The 13,394-nt window shown below is 40.8% G+C and overlaps 1 protein-coding gene across 1 annotated transcript in view; it reads right to left on the bottom strand.

Annotated features, from left to right (window-relative positions):
* Positions 1–139: 139 nt before the first annotated feature.
* Positions 140–13,394, bottom strand: part of LOC149285542 (phospholipid phosphatase 1-like) — a 52,891-nt gene continuing 39,636 nt past the window's right edge. The window contains exons 4-6 of the mRNA XM_089495289.1: positions 3,268–3,325; positions 1,141–1,317; positions 140–268 (exon numbers count right to left, since the gene is read on the bottom strand). Of these exons, the coding sequence (XP_089351415.1) occupies positions 140–268; positions 1,141–1,317; positions 3,268–3,325 (364 nt within the window). The remainder of the gene's footprint in view (positions 269–1,140; positions 1,318–3,267; positions 3,326–13,394) is intronic.

Raw genomic sequence — 13,394 nt, 5'->3', positions numbered from 1 at the left:
AGGTAAAGTGGGCATTCAACAGGTATAGCAGCAGTCCATAAACACGCTCCCGGCCTCTTGCGCATGTACATACAGGATTTTATAAGGCTTGTGGATACTTCTGTATAAAAGCAGGGTACGGTGAGTGGCGCGGCGGTTTTTAGGGCTGGTGGGTGGTCCCGTAGTGGTTTCCGTTTGTGGACGTTTCGTGGAGCGTTGTGTGGGAATCCTCCTCCTTCTGGTTGAAGCTGCCCTTCCGGACTTTGAAAAAATCTGAGACGTACACAACCTACACGGTAAGAAAAGCTGGGTTAGGCAAGTCCTGTTCACACAAGTCTGAAGACCACGTATCTAAATGGGCTTTTTCTCAAGTGTGCAACTTTTAGATGACTTAAAGCCACAGCTCTCCTCCCAACGGCATTATCTTTGAATGTGATTATCTGAGGGGTCCCTTTACAGATGTATGAAGGGATTCTGCCTTTGTCCCCTACTCCCATCTACTATTTGCCAGTCGGCTCCAGCGCTTGCGTTGTGAGTGTGGAGGAAGGATACAAATGGTAAAGTAGCTAATCAGTGATGTGAATCAAGAGACCAGGGAGGAGGAGTGCTGATGCAGCGCCAGGGTTTTTTTTGTTTTTTTTTTACATTTTAAAGAATGCTTTTTCAGTTACTTTAATACGCATTCTTCTTTGAGACTGTCCCCTTACATCGTCATGCAATGATATGAAAGCTTCAATTGTCTTTGTTCAGGCTTTCTCCCTGCCATGTGTTAATCACGCCTGTCCTGCCAAGGACATGATCCTAAACCTATTAAATTAATTTAACCATGTGCAGTAACTTTAAACTAATAGTTGAATCTCCCACAAGTGATTTCTCTCTCCAAGCTTGCACTCACATATAGGTGGAAGAGTTGGCCCTAGCACCCTCCACAAACCGGGGAAAACACTGCAACGAAAGGCCTGTTGCTCCAGCTTCAGGGGCTTACCTAGTAATACTTGGTAATGAAGGCCAAACTTTGACAATTAGCCTCTCTTTGGGTAGGGTGGGATGTTCTTGAGTTACTGAGGATGGTACATTTTGGGAACCGTATGACAGTATATTTATATGTAAAGTGTCTGATGTAGTTATAGTAAAGCATGTACATGGTAATGACCAACTCACAATAAGCACTGCTACAATTGCTCCCTGGATGAGACCGGTGAGAACGTCGCTCCAGTGGTGCTTGTAATCAGAGACTCTGGAAAGCCCAACGTATATGGACGCCGCAATAAGCGCAAACTGGAGCGTGGGGCGTATAAGCCGGGCCCAGTCTCCTTTCATTCTGGACTGAAGATACAGCTGCGAAGAAACAGATACACGGGTCAGGGCCGAGTAACAAACACTTCTACCCAAACAGATCTGATGTTTCACTGACGGAAGCCTTACGAGAACAGAGATTAATCAAGACGTGAACATTTATTGGGAGGAACACCCTGATCACATGGCTTCTTAATCTGCTTGCCAAGGAGGCTCTAGAATATGATTACACATCTAACTCCCTTGTATATCCAATTTTATAATGCAGTAACATCTTTACCACGGAAGGAAAGGTCTTGACTCCAGCAGAACAGCTCGTTTTGTTTTTTTGTAATAGTTAATTGGTACTGAAGATGAGACTTGCTGGACTGTTTAATGCAGAGTGGATGCCACCATTTGTATGTGTGAGATAGCAGTCCCAAGCTGGTAGAGTTCCAGGGATAGACTAGGCATTAATTAGCTCTGGCCCTTTAAGGCCTACAGTTGATCGTATACTCCTCTTGCAGGAAGGATAAGGAGTGGCATCGGGCACATTCCTCCAGCCATTTGTTCCATTTGTCAGATGCCCGCTAGAGTCCAATAAAACATACTACATGTATAATGTACGTACTAGCTTTGTATTTACTACAAACACAATGTAAAGCGCAAGAAACCTATTAATCTGAATATGTTATAAATGACACATTAGGTGATGTCATCTCCTTTGCTATGGGCTGGCTGCTCTTTAATACAGTCCAAAATGTTTAATTTCCCAGTCTGATATTATGAATTTCACACAAGTCCCAATCTGTTCACTTCCACGTCGGTGAGACGCAAGGAGGACCAGGAGCTCAGTCTAGTCTCAACCTGCTGTAGGTGAACAGATTTACTAAACAAAATGTTTCCATGATTCAGGTAACTAGAGATTAAATGACATAAGAATAAGTGGAGGAAAGAGCCCCTGAGGAATTTGGGTTGGATCTTGATAACTGGTGATGAAATAACCCATTAAGTAAATTGTTTGCCACTTTTCCCCACTGACTAGTACCTACTAATATCGATGTGATGTTCGGCCGGTATTTGCTTCCTTACCCCTGTCCTGTAATGTTAATATTCTGCCATCCAGGGGACTGCAGCCGCTGTATTTAATAAGGGCTCAATATCTAGGGTATTTTTTTTTATTTTTTTTAACCTACAGTAAAAAGCTGGATCCAATTAACCTGATTGTGTAATACAATAAAAGCTATAAAAAAGGTTTTAAAAACCTAGTGAAATGAAATACAACGCGTGGGATTTATCTGCCAAACACGTTAACCATACAGAAAATCCCTTTCATGGCAGCTTTATGGATTCTTCCTCCCACCGACCCTTTATCCTGCACGGCTTTTCTACCCCAGTCAGTGGCGAAAGCTCCTCGTATGGAAGAACACCAAGAAAGGATATTTTGTAACAAGACTAACCAAAACATCTGTACTACATTAAGTTCTAGTTGTGTTTTTCCATATCAGCAAAAATATGCTTAAAATGCACGGAATTATATTTGGAGATGGCTGTTCATGAAGCTAAATCCAGCTAATAAAACAGGCAGCAGAGAATTCTATCCATGCATGGAAATCGCTGTAAATACATTTCTCTAAAATTATGGTTACGGTCACCACAATTACGGAGGGGCGTACAAGTACCCCTTGGATCAGTTTTCTGTGGTGGTCCATCAGCAGCGCGGCTGCTTAAATATGCATGTCCACTTTCACAGGCGCACATGTTCCCACCGTCCCAAATCATTTTTTGGCCTTGCTCTCTGTAATAATGTATTCGATAATTCACCAGTCATATGTTGACATATGATTTACGGAAGAAAAAAAAAAGATTTCTAAATTTGTATTCTTTAAAGGGATTATTTCATTACTAATGTTTATGATGTATGGCTTGACCAAAATAAAAGAGGTTTGCTCTCTTAACAATCCTATGAAAGCGAGTTAATGTCGTACGGAGATATCAAACAAAGGTACTTACTGCCAGGAACAGCATACAGTACATGGAGAAGGACGAGTGGCCGGAGTAGAACGAAAGCCTAGGAGAAAGAACCGAGAATAGCAGTTTAGTTTGTGGGGCTTAAGTACGCGGTACGTTTATCACACAGAAAATACCATCAAAAGTCAATAAGAAAAAAAAAGAAAACAAAAAGCACAGTTGGGCATTTCATTAGTTGTTGCGCTAACCCATACCCAGTGTATATTTAATAGCATAATCCTTAATCCGTGCATTGCTTCTACAAAATGGTTACAAAAAGTGAAAGTACAGTACATTGAAGCAGGTTAAAAGAATAAAATTAAACGAGCTTCTTTGAGATAGATATATATATATATATATATATATATATATATATATATCTAACAGCCTAAAAGTTAGATATTTAATCCAATGGCGAGTGGGATGGAGGTGTCACAAACCTCTCTGTATATGAAAACCATAGCAAACTAACCATCGGTGAGCAATTCCCACCCGCCATCATTTCTGCCAACAGGAGACTGAAAGCCTTGAGCAAATATCACATTATATTATATTATATTTTTTCAACCAGATTAGAAAGCGGGGGTCTAACCAGCTGTTGTAAAAGAACAGGTTCTGTTATAAACCATGCCAGGGCCTCTGTACGAGACTCGGGCTCCCCGGCTAACATGGTGATAGCTATGTGAACAAATCACCGGCATCTGCAGAGATTCAGTTTATAGTCATGTACTCTAGAGCTCGGCCGCAGGCAGCAACACCAGGTGTCCTAAATAGGGCTCTATACGTTATTGCTTATACCGAGGCTGTTCATGCCTGTCAAATCCCGTTCATTATCTGTGATATTCTCATCAATTCCTAAGTCACTTAAACAGGATATGTATAAAAGCCAAATAATAACCCATAAAACATTTCACACAGGGTTGTCTTAAAGAGCCAGCATGGAGCATGTCCGACCACCACAGCTGCTTGCCTTCTGTGGAGATGGAGGCCAAGATATATAATGAAAAACCTCTTCAGAACCAAAACAATAAAAGGATGGAATTAGATAGCTGGCACACGGATGCTGGCTGAGGGTGTTTGCTGCGTCTACAAGGGGTGCCAAGGTCCTACTCTGTACCTTTTACAGTATTGCACTAACACTGCTGTATGACACCTCAGAAGAACTGCGCCCTCCTGTGGTAGGGCCTGGAAAGTACAGCTGGTGATTGCACAAACTCAGATTTTCCCTGGAGAGCTTATTGACGCATTCAACAGCAACCTCTTGCCAAACTAAGCATTTGGCGATGTTAAGGGGGAAACATTAAAAGCTTTGAACTCGCATTAGGCCATCACAGATTATTTACACAGTTTTTACGCGTTTCCCCTCTCTTCCAAACAGCTGCCATTATTTTTATTTCCCTAAAATCAATCCACAGATTAATCCACTTACTAGCCACAAGTTTGTTTAAATTAAACCAATTGTATAGCCGTGAGCGACGTGCTGCCTGGGGCTGTGTAAAGGGTTTTATCAAAGGGTCTAATTTGGCAATATGTAGCATATGATCCATGCTATTTTAGAAATCTAGGGTTGCCAACAGGCATTTGCCACACAAAGCAAGGCTACAAATTCTGAATAAATACTTGCTTTTCTTTAGTGAACATACACATGCTACACGTGAAAGAGAGACAGGGAGAGAGGAGAGAGGGACATGAGTTAAGCAGGTGTGAAAAAAAGTAAAGTAAGAATGCTTTAAAAAAAAAGACATGTTAATAATTCCTATTTATTATTTGGGAAAAAGATAAGTTAGTGAACAGAAGAAAAATCTAAATCAAATCAATATTTAGTGTGACCATCGTTTGCCTTTAAAACGTCAATTGTTCTAGGTACGGTTGCATAGTTAGGTGTATCATTAAACAATTATACCAAACAGGCGCCAATAATCATCAATTTAAAATGTAGGTTGAAACAATTATTAACTGAAACTCCTGTGTAGGAGGAATAAAACTGGAACATCCAGACTCACTAAGGTGAGGTTGCCGAGGATGGTTTAATGTCAAAAGTCACAGCAACAAGGCACAAGGTAGTTATACCGCATTAGTAAGGTCTCTCCCAGGCAGACTGGGGTTTCCAGACGTTCTGGCGAAGCACACAAAAAACAACAATGCAGAGGACCGCAGATGCAGTGATCGGCCAAGGAAACTTAGTGCAGCAGATGAAAGACACATCGTGCTTACTTCCCTTCGCAATCGTTGATGTCAATCACCTCAGCATGGACAGAAAACAGTGGGACCCTGGTACCCCACCTACTGTCTGGAGAAGACTTGTGGCCAAAAAGCCATATCTCTGGCATGTAAATAAGGCTAAGCGACTCAACTATTCATGAAAATACAGAAACTTGTTGGGTCACAATTTGAAATATTTGGCTGTAGCAGAAGGCAGTTTGCTCACTAAAAGGTTGGAGAACGGTACACGTCCTGGATGTGATGGTATGGCCCCATAGAGCCCTGATCTCAACATCGAGTCTGCTGGGATTACATGAAGACAGAGAGGCAATTAAGGCTCTCTAAATCGATGGAAGAACTGCGGTTAATTCTTCTGCCAAGTTACTTTTTTTTCTTCCTTCATTTCTATTCTAACTTTTTCCCTTGTCTTAAAATCATCCTCACAAGACAGATACCCATACCTGGGAACTCTCTAGCTTTGTCACAGAGAACTCCGGTAGAACCAGCGCTTCGCCGGCTCAACACCCGAATCCTCCAGGTCGCAGAAGCAGGGTCTCCGAAGCACCCCTCTCCCCGCCCATATCCCCTCTTTACGGGCGAGCTTCCTGTGACGTCAACGGCATCAGCGGGCAGTCCTGGCCGCGTCCCGCAAGGGTAGGCTCCCTGGTATGTGGATACCAACAAATAACCACAAAACACACTGGGTTTCCATTGAATGTTATTATCAGTCCTGGTGAAAAGAAATGGCTGATGTAGCAACCTGAGCAGGAAGTATTTGCTCGTGCACAAATAATGATATTATATACTGCCAAGGCACACGTTTACATGTCCTATTAGGAAGCATTTGAAGTTGGTTAAGCCCTCCAAAAACATAGGATGTCAGCAGCTCTGAGGACTTCCTACAACGCACAACAGGGTCTCGAGTCTGCCAGCGTGCCCGCAACAGGGACTGGCCGATCAAAAGGTTATATCGGTGTGACCACAGGCAGATCACTGCATGAGAATAAGCTATCGTGTGTGCACGGTTTTAAATCTCATGCTGGAGGGCCGCCAGCTGCATAGCGTAGCGAGGCACATAGATATTTTAAAAAAACAAACTAATTTGTGACCTTTTACTCCTGCAACTGCCGCCTGCTATATTGTACATATACAGTAAGGGAAACAAATGTGGCTTGTCAGACTTCATTCACCAAGAACCGCCAGCTGTCCGCACTTAGAGGTCCTAAAATAGAAGACCCATAGAGCAGGATTAAGAGACCCTGCACTCATTTCCGCAGCCACCAGATCCACGTGGTGAAAGGGAAACCAATGGGGCAACACCTATATGAACTGTAACAATTAATGGTTGTAAAGAAACATATTCTATACATACACACAAGACATTTTCCAGTATATTTTAAACCTTTGCCATGCGCCACATTGTGAAAGCATGGACTTTCTACTGAAAAGCACTTGGCGGTTACAAATTCCCCTAGGGACTACTAAAAGTACTTTCCCAGATCTTGCAAAACAATGATTAATGGATTACAGAACAACTTCCATTTTTACCCAAGTTTATAATTAGAAAGTTTACAAAAAACACACCCAACATGAACCTACTAAGAGCAAGTTCTGAATTATTATTATTATTAGTTATTGTTTTACATAGCGCCATCAAATTCCGTAGCGCTGTACAATGGGTGTATATTTAGTAATATTATAAAGGTTACCGATACGAACCATATGATAAGATCCCAAGATCCCATTACATCATTTTGTTTTTCGCAGCAGCATATTAATCAACCAACAGAATAGCTCAGCATAACATTGTATGGGTGATTAAGACTAACATTATATAAATATATGCAGGGCCAATATAACAAGCTCTTCAGTGACCTGTTCATTAACAGAAATATACAAAGAACAAGAGGTCCCCCTCTGAGACTGGAAGAGCGCAGGTTTCATAGACAACAAAGGAAGGGATTCTTTACAGTGAGGACAATAAAGGTATGGAATTCACTGCCAAGGGAGGTAGCGTTATCCAATACATTAGATACCTTCAAAAGGGGTCTGGATATTTTCTTAGAAAGGCATGACATACAGGGCTATAAATAGAACAACATTAATATTTTAGAGCTTCTTGATCCAAGGAGAAATCCGATTGCCTTTTGGAGTCAAGGAGGAATTTTTTCCCCTGATGGCAGAATTCGAAGTAGCTTAATTAGGGGTTTTTTGCCTTCTTTTGGATCAAGAGTAGGAAGGTTAGGTAGAAGGGTTGAACTTGATGGTCTTTTTTCAACCTTATGTACTATGTAACTATACATGTAAATCATGCTCTGACTAATGAAAGTCTATGGATGGATTGTATAAGCAGGACTTCATTAGCACTGCCATAAAAAATCTGCTCCGTGTGTTGCTAGAGCAGGGAAAGTCACCCAAAGTATCTCACTTGATGATAGATGACGACAGCCTCCAGGTCTACAGGTAAAGGAGAATTACTGGAACAAAGTAGGTTTTTCACAGAGCGATCCTACATTAACAGGGACAGCAGTGTATTTTATACTCAATAAGAAGCCATACAATGACAGAAATCAATAAGCTAGGACTGTTGTGCTTACCCAATTTATTATTCAAAACACCCCACTAGCCATGTCGATTAATGGCAATGTTGGCGGCTAATGGCAGCTGTGGTGAAAACAGTTTGCACTTGATGAACTCATATTAACTGATCAAAACATTACCAACCGTAAAGGCACTTTGTACGTACAGATAGAGTAACAACACGCTTAATCAAAGAATTTGAATTCTTTTGCAAGTCACCAATTCTGTAACTTCTAAAAGTAAAAACAGAGGATGATTTATTAGAAAAAAAAATCAGATTCAGTTAAAGCTCTCTTGGGCAAAGCGCTATAACGGGAAAAACATTTCATTTTACTGCTTTTTTAATGATGTTAGAATTCCAATTGGATAGAAATTTGGTGCAAAATGTCAGCCACTGAATATATATTTAATGTAAATCACTGGCAGCAGCTTAAGGATTTCATGGAAAATCCAGCTTGAAAACACAGCTTTAAGAGCTGCAAAGCTATCGTACAAAACTAAATCGTCAAAGTAAACTGCTTGGCACGACTGAACCCAGACTCCGTGATGTAAGTGGAGATCCCTGCCCTATAATTATTAATATATCACCCAAATGCAGGTAAACAAGTTAAATGCATAAATACCGAAGGGGACCCGTTTTATCCCAGAATTATCGCAGACTGACGTACATGTAACTATACCACTGCATCAGAGATATGCATTTTGATTTTAATGTAAATATGTGCTGCACGCCCCGGTGTAACACGGAAATAAATCATCTTAAACAGTCAATTTCATTAGGGTCCTTTCCCAGAAATGGGGGAGAGATGTTGGCTTAATTGGACGCAGCTACATAAAACAAAATCGTTTCTTTGAAGTGGCATGACAAGAGAGAAGCTGCCAGGGACGTAGATTTAATCATTAATTAATGATCTAAAAAATAACATCCACTATCATTTTGCGACTATGAACCTCCTTGGCAGGGAAGGAAAGAGACATTTAGCTGCATTACGTGTGACAGTTTACACAAAAAAAATGGAAAAAAAAATACACAGGGGTTTATTCACTAAATGGGGAGTTGTGGTTCTAAGGCTCCTACTTTACAATTCATTACAAAGGGTCAACAATGACAGGCTTCTCCAGCATGAAGGACTGCCCTGCATAATGTATAGTTCAATGTAAGGAGACTTGGAAGGCATCTTGTTGATTTAGCCATTTGTTATAAGGGGCAAGTAATGCTCTTCATACAGGAGCCTTCATAATGTAACGTAACGTAATGTAAAATGAAGTCAAGGAGCAGAAACACAACTCTTCCTTTGGCATCTGCTAAAAAACATCTCAGATGAATCCTATTGAAAGCAAAAGGTTCTGCTGCAAACAGACAAAACACAAATCATTCATTGGAAAACCATTTATTTAAAATACCTAAACGAAGACAACGGAAAGCAATCAGATGAGCCCAAAGGAATCTTCAGCAGATCCTGAGATGCTGTTATAACATTCACCAAGTATTAATTTGAGTTATATAAACAGATGTAAAAAAGCTGTAAACAAATTGTTTAAATCCCAGCAGACATATTTGCGTACGGCCAAGAGGTTTGCTTTGTTTTATGCATTAACAAACCTTTGATGTTGTAGAAGAAGCATCAGGAGGAACATCCCTCTAAGGTGTATCCATCACCTAAATATACCCCTAAACGTATAGCCCTGCAGTACCGGGGAATCTGCCAGCAGAAGACTTTGGGAACAGATTTATATAATTTTGATACTAAAGATGCAAACAAGTCCATCAAGTAAGAGAGAGAGAGAGAGAGAGAGAGAGAGAGAAGGACTTCCAGATGTCTATTTGGCCTACATTCCCATCAGACATGTTTTCAGGGCCTGGCCCAGGGAGAGAGACGACATTCTTCTTCCACTCTTCACTCACATTTGTTCTCTTTCCTCCATTTTTCTCTCCCCTCTCACTCTTCTGCTCTGCTTTCTCTTCTCTCTTTGCTTTGGTTTCTTGCCTCTCATCTCTCTCCCCTCTACTAAATCAAATATTTTGTCCCCCGTAAAGCCATGCCCATGACCACCACCTAACCCCCCCAGCGCAACTTCTCAAATTGTTTCAAGGAAATTGCTCCGTAACAATGTGGCAACCCTAGTAAATCACACAAAGTACCATTCTAAAGCACTATAACGTTTACCCTGCCTTAAACATAACAATCATTAATAGTTGTATGACGTTAAGCAGATTACCAATTCCGGGTCTCATTATTCCTTAAGACAAAAAGAGAAATAGCATAGCATTCCGTAACCTTGTAGGGTGAATGCCCAAAACACACACCCAGAGAAGAGATTTGAATTATACAACTTGAATATATACAATTTCGAGTATAAAGTTGTTTTTATAAAGATGTCAGAATTACCCGTTACGGACCATGTCAGCCACACACGTTTGTGTACAACAGATCCACTTCAAATCACGTGAAACCAACACTTACAGGGTGAGAACGGACAAAGACGGGGCATAAACACACATTTTACAGCTCATCAAATCTTACTATATCACCCAAAAAATGTAATTATTTTTTTTTGTCTTCCATCTCAAAAATATTTGCTTTAAAGTAGTATAATACCGGTATATATATATATATATATATATATATATATATATATATATATATATGTTGGAAATCTTGAGATGAATGGGGGGATGTTTCTCATAATCTTTTTAATACATTACGGTTTTTCCCTTCATTAATATTTTGACATGGAAGGTACACAGAACGCGTAGCTGAATATAGCGTGGCCAGAAAATATCTACACAGCTGTCGGCGTAGATCTTGCCAGTGCAACAAGAACATGCCAATGTGCTCGCAAACCGAATTTCCAGTAAAAAGCTGCTCGCGTCTAGTCATGGCCCCCGTCTGTCAGCTCCTGGGAGTTCTGAGCTTCCCGGGTATGACGTATAGGGCTGAATTTACCAAGGATTGCGAGTTTAACACTCTGAATCAGCTACAGACTGTAGCCCTTCTCTGAAGGAGAAACCTGCCCGGGTCTTATGGCTCTAGCGGGAGCTCAACAATTCGCAAAAAAGGTTTATTCACTAAAGAAGGAAATGGAAGGCTGGAATCTGATTTCTGACAAGGTCCCACCCCAGTTAACTCTCGCAAGAAGCACTTGGTCAGCCCCATAAAATGCATACTTTAGTATTAATTATACAGGTCCAGCTCAACCCTTCTTGCAGGAGACACTTGCTAAAGATGGCTCTTCATAATACATTATGAATTCAGTTGAGTCTCCTGCTTCTGCAAACTCTCCTGCTTCTCCAGTGTTGGTAAATAAGCTCAAAAAACACAACGAAGCTCATCTGGCCGTTGAGTTTCTCCTCTAAGAAAAGGGCCCAGTTGGCCATTTATACTTTGTAGTTTCATCTCACAGCAACCTAGCTTTCAGTATATTTAGACCTGCTGAATATAACAAAGTACTGGGCTATCATACCTTCTTTACTGGTCGGGATTTATTTATCTTTTGGCTTTTGCTAACACCGTAGCATTTAATTGCTTTTAGCGATTACTGGAGAGTAAAGAAAATAAATAAATAAATAAATAAAAGAGACTAGGCTGGAATTCTATATTTTGAAAAGGCATTAAAAATGTATTTTTAACATAAAATCATTGTCTGGCTTCTGGAATTGCTGGAGACTATTAAGTGTTACCACCATTCTAAATATGACTACTCTGTATAATCTCCAACCCGATGAGCGCACGGGACAGTCTCACACATTAGCAGCTCAGATTGGGACCCGTCGCCCGATTTCTCATCAGCATCATTTATAGCGGCCTCCAAGCAAAAAAAAGAAATAAAAAAATATTCTATACTGTAAACGGGGCACATGTGTGTATTAAAAGGTTTAACAAGGTGTAAGATCCGTGCTGTAAAAAGTAATAATATGCAACGGGTCTAAATCAAAGAGATTCTGAAGTGTAATTTCCACCCCTGAAACGGTGGAGAAAACGGTGGCAAGAAAAGACAAGGGAGAGGATAAACGGGGGGGGGGGGGTTGGGGGGCAACCGATCTGCAAATATTTCACAATGTATCTCAATCCTCTGAACACCACCTACCGGCGCCAGCTCTGTAATCCCAGCAGCTCCAATATGTCTAAGTGTTACTCTCCTGGGGAGCGCTATTACTAGACAAACATTGAAAAGATAGTGGCCTTCTAAAGCATCAACAGGCACTTAATAGTAGTTAAAAATAAATAAAGAAAAAAAAACAGGCATAACCTAACATTAATGCAACAGGAGCTGCTCTTACAGCGAGGGGAACTTTGAAAATAAGTATCAGACAGCGGGTGTTACTTTATGGGACGCGTTCCCATCAAGGGGCACATTCAGTCCAGAGCGAGATAAACCGATAAATGCTGACCTTTTTGGCTTATAACCTAGAATAGGTGAATGGTCACCTATGGTCGTGGTCATGTATAGGTTACCTCCCATCATTCACACCGAGAGGATGATAGATAAGCAGTCTAAACACGTATGTCACAGGCATACTGGCCAAACAGGGAATTTAAAATTTAGAGGTCTAGCTAGCGGGCAGAACTTTTCCAATTCTTTTTTTTTTATGGGAAATCTCTACATAGTTATTTATATAATGACGAGGACATTTAGAAGAAGAATTTAGTATTTTAGTTACACAATTTATACATACGGTTTCTGTAAACATTGTTGTAACCTTTAAGGCTGTAAAACACAGTTATACACTCACACTCACCAAAAGGGACTGACCCTCGAGACACTTGGGAGGTATGGATAATCATAGGCTAGATGGGTCGAACAGTTCTTATCTGCCATTAGGTTGTATGTTTATATGATTAGCGTGTATCATCACAATACATCTGCCCTATTGACCCTTTGCAGCTGTGTTGAGCAATGAAAAGATCCATGCCCAGACTGACATATACCAAAAGATTGGATCCTAGGGCTTTTGTTTCCGGCAGACATGACACAGATATTATTACATCACTGGAAAGGAATAGTATAGTGTGATGGCGGTCTGGAAACAAACGTCGCTGTTCACTGCGACTTCACTGCGAGCAAAGCATGGCTTTCCTATGTCGGAAACAGTTTTCTTTTATAAGATCTTAGTAGAAGGCCTGGGTCAGAAATAGAAGCAGACATATATCAAGGACACCAAGGGAAGATGTTCAGGGGAGTTTATGTGCTGCACTATTCATGAGGGCCCTAAACAAGGACAGACATTTACATTGCTGTGGTCGGTTGCTATGGTGACTTGGCACAGTGGCCCGTGTAGGCCAAAACAGCACACAAGATACCTTTTGTCAATCCAGGTTTGACGTCATTATAACACAGCTTTCAGT

This window comes from Sceloporus occidentalis, unplaced genomic scaffold, assembly GCF_023333645.1.
Source record: "Sceloporus occidentalis isolate IW3139 unplaced genomic scaffold, rSceOcc1.0.p SCAF_78, whole genome shotgun sequence".
Classification (NCBI taxonomy): domain Eukaryota; kingdom Metazoa; phylum Chordata; class Lepidosauria; order Squamata; family Phrynosomatidae; genus Sceloporus; species Sceloporus occidentalis.
The sequence above is the reverse complement of the archived record's forward strand: the minus strand, read 5'-3'. Positions and strand labels throughout refer to the sequence as shown.